The sequence below is a fragment of the Branchiostoma belcheri genome, unplaced genomic scaffold (assembly GCF_001625305.1).
Source record: "Branchiostoma belcheri isolate BF01 breed outbred unplaced genomic scaffold, Haploidv18h27 scaffold612, whole genome shotgun sequence".
NCBI classification, from domain to species: Eukaryota; Metazoa; Chordata; class Leptocardii; order Amphioxiformes; family Branchiostomatidae; genus Branchiostoma; species Branchiostoma belcheri.
Genome location: NW_017804257.1, coordinates 15,333 through 23,255, shown reverse-complemented (window position 1 = coordinate 23,255; position 7,923 = coordinate 15,333). Strand labels below are relative to the sequence as shown.

Below are 7,923 nucleotides of genomic sequence, written 5' to 3'. Positions count from 1 at the left end.
CCGTTGAATTCGATACTTTTAGCCTATAGTCTTGGTTGTTGACTATCGTAATCCGACTTTTGAGTTAGTGGACCACGTTTAGTTCGGTATAGACAATGAACTTTGTATGTATGTAAAAGCGGCGGGAGATTTGAAATTCTGCCCTGTCATACTCATTAAGTACCGTCGTGCCTCGGTAATTAAATCCAGCCCGTTGAATTTCATACCTTTAGGACATAGAGTAGGTGTATGGCTACAAGTATCAATCTTTGAATTTAACGGGCCACATTTTGTTAGACGGCAGATACACTTTATACCCTTTCCAGCAGCCCACTCAGATGGCGTAAGATTTGAAATTCTGCCCTATCGATCATACGTAAGTATACCCTTGTGCCTCCTTAATCAAATCCGACCCATTGAATTTGATACTTTTAGTGTATATAGTCTTGGTTGTTGACTACCGTAATCCGTCTGTAAAGGCCACGTTCAGTTTGGTGCAGCTATAACTGCTGAGTACACATATCTCTTATGCCTAATTAGGCCCGCTGTCAACGGCCTAATTAAATCCGGCAGGTAAAATCTGAAACTTGTAGTAGACTTGTGATGTAATAAGCTATCATAACGCTTTTTTCAAGTTCATCTGCCATATTTTTTGGCTAAATTACTGATTTTTTGGGTTTTCGAATCGGTACCCGAATCAGTTGCTATGTTCCATCTAGCGGCGAAACGCCGGCTGTAACGCCGGCTACGAATCGAAGGCTGAAACGCCGGCTAGCTTCACCTTGGTAAACATTTTTAGCAGATAATTATATATCAGGGGGTACATCAAAATAAAAAACCTAAAGATGTTTTGACAATTTGTGATTTTTCAATGTTCAATTTGTTTTCAATTTTAAAGATGAATTCATGACTAAATGCTTTTGTATTTGTATAATTAGGAATGAGTGAGTGTGTGTGTGAGGTATTTTATAATGTTGTACATTAAATTTTGTAGTTCTTTTTAAAAGGCATTCTTAAAGTGTAGTACATGTACAATTCTTAAGTTTTATCTGAAAATTCATCAGGAAAGTTTCATCTGAGAGTTCATCAGGAAAGAACGATCTGCAGTGTTAAGTTTATCCCAACACAACATTGATAAATTTTCAAAGACCACTGTCATCACATTCATTAGGATCTATCCATGACCAATCACTTCCAAATGTAAACCTGAGAGTTACAGACAAGTGACCTTATTCACCCCAGACTTTATTGATACGTGAAATCAGCAGTTGATCATGATAAGTTAAATGTTTAGGCCACACCAATTTAATTTATTGGTTCTCAGATTTTTTCAGAAAAAAATATGAAGCGACAGGGAAAAAAAAAGATAACAATAAAAACAGGCCTAGGCATCCTATTATAGCCCCAAATGCTATGATAGCAGCCATAAAGTCAACACAAAAGGCTGGGTCAATATTCATTTAAACAATGAATTTTGAACTTTTAATCAAACCACTGCATTGATAGATGGAAAAAGTTTAACAACTAGGAAGAAAAGGACTTTTCTTAACTGTTGGGGGTAAAATATAAGCATTTTGAGCTGATTCAGAACCAGAATCTTCTTTTTTTTTCAAATTAAAAAGAAAAAAAAACAAAGAGGCGAATCCGATAACCAACAAATTAAATTGGTGTGGCTTTACAAGTGTGTCTACTTGTTTTGCAGAAGTTGAAGAAGCTGGATCTCTCCAGATGTAACCGCCTGACCTCCTACGCCATGTCCATGGCTCTGAGTTACCTTCCCAAACTGGTCTACCTCAACCTGTACAGCACCAACTGTACCGACGAAGTCCTGGGCACGATCGGCGCGATCTGTGTCCAGCTACGAGACCTCAACATCTGTAAAACACACATAACTGACAAGGGAATAATTTCCCTCTGCGGGGGAGGTGACGGTATTCACGGGTGTAGAAAGCTGGTCAGTTTAGATGTATCATTCAATCCGAGAATAACCATCAAAGGAGTTAAACACGCACTAAGACAACTGCCTAACCTCAGACAGTTACTACACAACGATGTGTGTGACGCCTTGGTCGTTTTACACAAAGAAGCTTTCAAAGAAGGGAAGGCAACAACACCCTACCAGTTACGTAGTGGAACTGTGAATGATTTTGTCGTCCCTGTAAGTTTTCTTGAGATAGTTGATCTAGTCTGCCCCAATCTGGAGTATATCTTCGTACTAAATGAAAACCTTGAAGGTGAAGTACTTCAGCATATATCGCGGCTAGCTCGTCTGAGAAACCTCTCAGTATCGTGTACTGACTCCGTAGTACCGTTCAGTGAGGGGCTCATGTCTCTCCTTGCGAGTGTTGGCCGTGGACTTGAAACTCTCACCTTGTACGGCTACGATGACATTGATGTCATCGCCATCGGTCAGTCCTGTCCAAACCTGAAGACCCTCACCCTCGAAAGCTGTCACGGCTTTAAACTCGAACATGCCCAAACTGTCATCCCGACTGCTCTGTTCGGTAACCTGAAATCTCTCAGGCTTGGAGTTGAGATCATTTCTAACACCCTCGAAGCAACCCTTCCCAACAGTCTGAAGATTGTTCTGGAAGGGGGTCACCAGATTGAGAACATCGAGATCACAAACGTGGAAGGGTTTACTGATGAGTTGTTCCGGCAGGTGTTAAACCAGAACAGCTTCCATAAGCTGCGAGAATTTGCCCTGATTGACTGTAACAACATCACAGGCTCCAGCATGTTTGAACTGTTGGAAGGAAAGAACAATCTCCAGAGACTGGTGCTGCTGAACTGTAAGGAAGTGATGAGAAGAGACTACGATCAGATGATGAAGGTTGTTGCCAGGGAACACTTTCAGCTTGACATAACGTGGACGTAATTTTTTGGCAACACCACAGGAGTGGAGCTTGCTTCATTTTGTTTTTGCACCTTTAAAACTTGAAACTTGAACAAGGACAACTAAAAAAGACACATTGTTTTGTTTGTACATATATCCTGTAAATATATTGATTTCTAAAGATCATACTACATTATTTGGATGTTTTTTTCCTAATTTCTATCAATTTCAGCTGTAAGTGCACAAATTTTTATGACGTTCTATGATACAAAGAGTCCGTCTTCAAACACATACTAGTATAAGCAAAGAATAGGAATATCCTGTTATGATCTTATGGTGCAAATTTAATGGAAATCTTTTATAATAGAGCCCTACTCAACATAACTGGCCTTTATTATGTACATTGTGTATTAAACGATAATTAGTGTGACCAATACAACAGTGCAATTTAACAATGCTAAAATATTATAAGAGGCTTATTGTATATTATTATATATGTAATGATCTTCTTTGCACTATTGCTTAAGGTACAATGTACTAGTACAGGTATATTATTAAATGATATGTAACTTTTTTTATCCACGTATATTTTCCGAGAATTATGCAAAAAGTAACAGCATACTTAACTAGACATACTATTCACGAATACAAATAGAAGTAACACAAACGGGTTGGCAAGTGTCTCTATTTATCTACAGAGAATTATGTGTATCAACTTTGATCAGTTGCTGGACTTCTTGGTAATACAGCTATACTAAACTTTGGCAAGACACATTAGGCCACAGCAAGTAAATTTTATGAATGGCATTCTCCGCTGACTCTAAAACTAAAGCGATAGGGCAAAAAAAAAACAAGATTCCTAAAATTTCAAATATTGACATCATAAATCACGTTAAACCATAAATGATACATATATTGTAAGTTTACTGCCAACTATTACGCACAACATCCATGTGTCGACTGGAACAATTGTGAAAAAAAGTTTTCAATCATAATTTGCAAGTATGATTTTGATTTAGTGGGAATATCACATATAAAAGGAATGAAATACATGACTGCATCATAGGCAGACATCTTTGCCCTTTTTCGGCATGTTAACCACTGTCAGAGGGCGACAATTTTTTTTTCAAAGTCAGGCGAAAATTAATGTGCGTGCTGATGTCACTCATAAAAATTTCTTGCTGTGGCAAATTGTAAAGCTTAATCTTAAGTCTCACATAGTAAAGACATGAGAACAGCATGTAGACAAAGGCAGTTAAAACAAAGGCCATCAAAAACATTTTACTATAAAAATGCTTTTTCCGATGCCAGAGAGCATTTCAGTGCTATGTTAAAGTCATTACTTGGGAACCCACATCCAGCCTTGTATATGGATTTCGTTTGGACTTCCTCCTCTCTCTTTGTCACTTCTACCACGAGTTTTGTGGAGGAGAGATATGATTATAGACAAACATCTGATAGCGCTTGGAAATGTTTATATCTCGACAAGAGAACACATGTCACGTCTTGTCTGAGGTTCAAGAAAGCTGAAACGTGGTCCTGTCCTTGGTGCTGATCGCGTCACCCAATCAGAGAACAGGGTGCACTTTTCAAATCGGTCAGAAGAGGCCGCTGCTGCACAGTGCTTTTCATCGTATATTTATGGGTTCACCACACCACGAAGTGGTGGTGAACCCATATTGCTTTTTCTGATGTTTCTTCTCCTCCTTCTTCTTCTCCTGCCATATCTTTAAATGGATTCAGCTTCTTCATTTTAGGGCCTAAGGTCCTGAAATTTGGTATGGAGGTACAGTGGGTAAATACCCCTAGGCGTTTTTTATCTCGGCCGCCTGAGCGGCCGAGATATTGTGCCCCAAAATAGGTACCTTGGTACCTTGGATGTTCGTTGATTTCGACCGTGAAAACCAATTTCGACCGTGAAAACCAATGAAACCAATTACTCTGCATGTATACTTTACTTTGTGGCGTCGACCTACCGGATGATAGTGTCATTATTCTTATACAACGAAGTTGCTAAAAAAAGAGGAAATGCTGTTTACCACAAAACCATTGTTTTATATCATAGTATGCATTTAATGTTCTAGAATTTCGCTAATAGCTGCTGTAATTGGACCAATAAATCAATGACATAAATTATGTACATTAACCTTCCATATTTGCTTAAGTCGCAAGATGTCGCTTTTGATTGGTGAATAAATCACTGTGACGCACGTAAATATTCACTTGAAATGAGAAATTACCGCCCAACAAAACGGACCATTAGATTCCCAGTGCTGTATTACTCTTTTGTTCTTGTGGTCAACTTGTTTTCTTTGCTTGAATCGCGTAAAAGACCAAGGAAATACAATGAAATCGGCAATCGGCCCGTGTTACGCGCCGAAATGATGCATTTGAATGGTATATATAAAATGACATAGTTCAGTCACGATGCACCAAAACAGGCCATGAAATGTATCCCCGTATTCCCAACAAGTCAGACCATCACACAGTGGAAAGTTGATCATATCAAAAAGGGTCTGAAGATGAGATTTGGGGCGTCAAAGTTGACCGTCAAATGCATCAATTTGGCGAGGTTTCCGTGTTGTTTCACGCTCTGCATGGGGGTTTGGAGAAGACCGATTGTCACATCCACTTCCGGGTCATCTCAGATGTGCACACAAATTACATTCATTGTAACACACATCGACCGCTAGTTATCACTAATAAAGGTAATACACAGGAATAAGTACAGCGTTACTGGAATGTTGCCTATTTTTGTCTGGAAAAAAGTTGTCGCTCGGTGTTAGTCTGTAACGGCAGTGAACCTTAATCCGACGCAACCTTAATCCGACACTTTTCAACACTCCTCTGTCTGTTAGGATCTAGCACTGATATGCAAAATCTTTTAATTGCTTTACAAACTCAATAAGGTACACAGCCTAAAAACTTGAAACAGTAAGCTAACGAAGTCAACATGTTGTGGAGACGAGGTCATGAAACTTTTCAGCCTGAATTATCTGCACTCTCACTCAAGATGACAATACAGGTGCTGGGCTTGGTAAAAATTTAATGTAACATTTCAAATCCACGGGTGGAGGGTGGGAGGATTTTTTCGAGGATTTGCTAGAGTGACTGCACTAAGCACGCTATTAGAACGGAAACCGAATGCGACCTCAGGTCGGAGGTCAGAAGTCATTTCCGTGCAGTCAATTAACTGATTTGGTTCTGCGCCCCAAATACTGACAATTATCTGCACTCTCACTCAAGATGACAATACAGGTGCTGGGCTTGGTAAAAATTTTAATGTAACATTTCAAATCCACCGAGACCAAGCCCATAGGGAGAGAGTAGGGTGGGGAGAGTGCAGTAAGTGTAGTAGTGAGGCCAGAGGCGGAGGGAGGGAAGCCGAAACAAAGGCCACAAGGGCCGAGGGCTAACAATGAATCCGTAGAACAAGCGCCGAGGGGCTGATAGTGAACTGGTACAACAAGAGCCGACACTGCGGTGCGGCGACAACTGGCTAACAATGAGTGAGCTAAAGAACCGAAGCATATTGCGAAATTGGTAGATAATAAGGCGAAACTGACGGACAAGCTGAACAACGGGAACTACTAGGTACTAACATGGAAGTTCACCAAGTCTGTTATGTAAACGGTACAAAACTGGCTCAGAGCAGGGCCGCTAGTAGCAGTAACGGGAGATACGGAGGACTGCCCTGTCATGCCTAATACAGGTAGTCAAACTAGTGCTAAGACATGATATATATACATGAGAACAAGATGCCGTACAAGGCATCGGATAAATCAACAGTAGAACAATAAACGTGAGTTCGTGAAGAGTTCGTATGAGTCTATACTGCGGCCCGGTCCGGTTCCAGGAAACCTTGGTTGATTCTGGTCGCAAGTAGAGTAGCGAACGAACGTCGCTGCTCGAAGGAGCTGTCAAGGTACGACTGGAAAGCGTCCGAGCTCCAGTCACCGAGCAGTTTGATGAGCTGAGGATCTGCTCCGCAATGCCAAGCGAATGTCGCTCCGCCGCGGCGGAAACTATGACCGGAGTAGTCACCGGACGGCAGTCCAGCGGCCGCGAGCAGAGTTTTGAGATGTGCCACCAGAGAGTCATGTGTCAATGATACCAACCTGCCCGCCGAGCCCGGCACGAGGAAGGCTGGAGAGTCCGATCCAACCGGGAGAAGGCTGCACATGTTGACGTACGCATGTCGTGGGCACAGGGGATGGCCGGGAATGGCCGGCACAGGAAGCAGCAGGACCCTCTGCTTGAACTGTAGAGTCTTGGACCATGTTATACGCACCACAAGTCCGTCCGAAGTGACACGGATAGCACCCCGAGTCAGGTGCTTGCCTGGGTCAAACGCAGACGTTGTCTTAGGCACGAGATTCGACTTCCGAAGTAGTGTGAAGAAGGCAACGGTGTATGCCGCCCACAAGGTGGCATGAAGCGGTCTATTTAGATCCAGGTGATCCCGCAGCCGTAGTAGGATAGCCGGAGTAATGGGAAGTTTACGCTGCGGAACGTGCAGGGATTGTCGGCGGAACGAGGAAAGTACAAGACGTAGCTCGAACGCGTCAGATGGCGGAGGCTCGCACCCGTGGAATCGTTGGAGCAGTCTGGCACCGTGGATGTAGATCTGGACCGTGCTGGGGCTCTTCAAGGAGCGTGAGAGGAACTGAGCGTATCTGGTCAGAGTCCTCGCGTCTGTGGGAATGGCTGTAAGCCGGAAATACTCACAGAACAACAGGAACGCTTTCCACTGAGTCCGTAAGTTAGCGTAGGTACCCGCGGCAAATGCAGACCTCTTGGCCGCCTCGACTTCATGGTCCAAGCGCTGCAGCTGCGTGTGATGACCTGTAAAATTACAACTGAGTCAGTAAATCGAAGTGCTGCAACGATACTTCTACCTCACAGACGTGCATGTGTGCTGATAAACGCAGAAACTCGTTCTGGTGATAGTCGGAAGACGTCCAGCGACTGAGGTGATCAGCAAGGCGATTCTCGAGGCCAGGGATGTGAATGGCGCGAAGCTCGAACTGCCCTACGGCCGCACAGAGCCACAGATTCCGTAAGCAGGTTTGGAGGAACGGTGAGCGGCTCCGGCCAGAGTTCAGCAC

At 42.7% G+C, this 7,923-nt stretch overlaps 2 protein-coding genes across 2 annotated transcripts; one reads left to right on the top strand and one right to left on the bottom strand.

The window, feature by feature from the left end:
- The first annotated feature begins 1,682 nt into the window (after positions 1 to 1,682).
- On the top strand, positions 1,683 to 3,095 carry LOC109482998. The gene has a single exon (XM_019785956.1). It carries the CDS (start codon positions 1,733 to 1,735, stop codon positions 2,855 to 2,857), a length of 1,125 nt encoding a protein of 374 aa, XP_019641515.1. The 5' UTR covers positions 1,683 to 1,732; the 3' UTR covers positions 2,858 to 3,095.
- A 2,798-nt stretch (positions 3,096 to 5,893) lies between these two features.
- LOC109483001 lies at positions 5,894 to 7,679 on the bottom strand (the record flags this gene model as incomplete). Its single annotated transcript, XM_019785958.1, has 1 exon — positions 5,894 to 7,679. A coding segment is annotated over one exon (1,035 nt), but the record flags the coding sequence as incomplete, so codon positions are not given.
- Positions 7,680 to 7,923: the final 244 nt, after the last annotated feature.

Coding starts and splice junctions, on each gene's coding strand:
- LOC109482998 (XM_019785956.1), top strand. CDS start 1,733: ATGTCCATGGCTCTGAGTTACCTTCCCAAACTGGTCTACCTCAACCTG.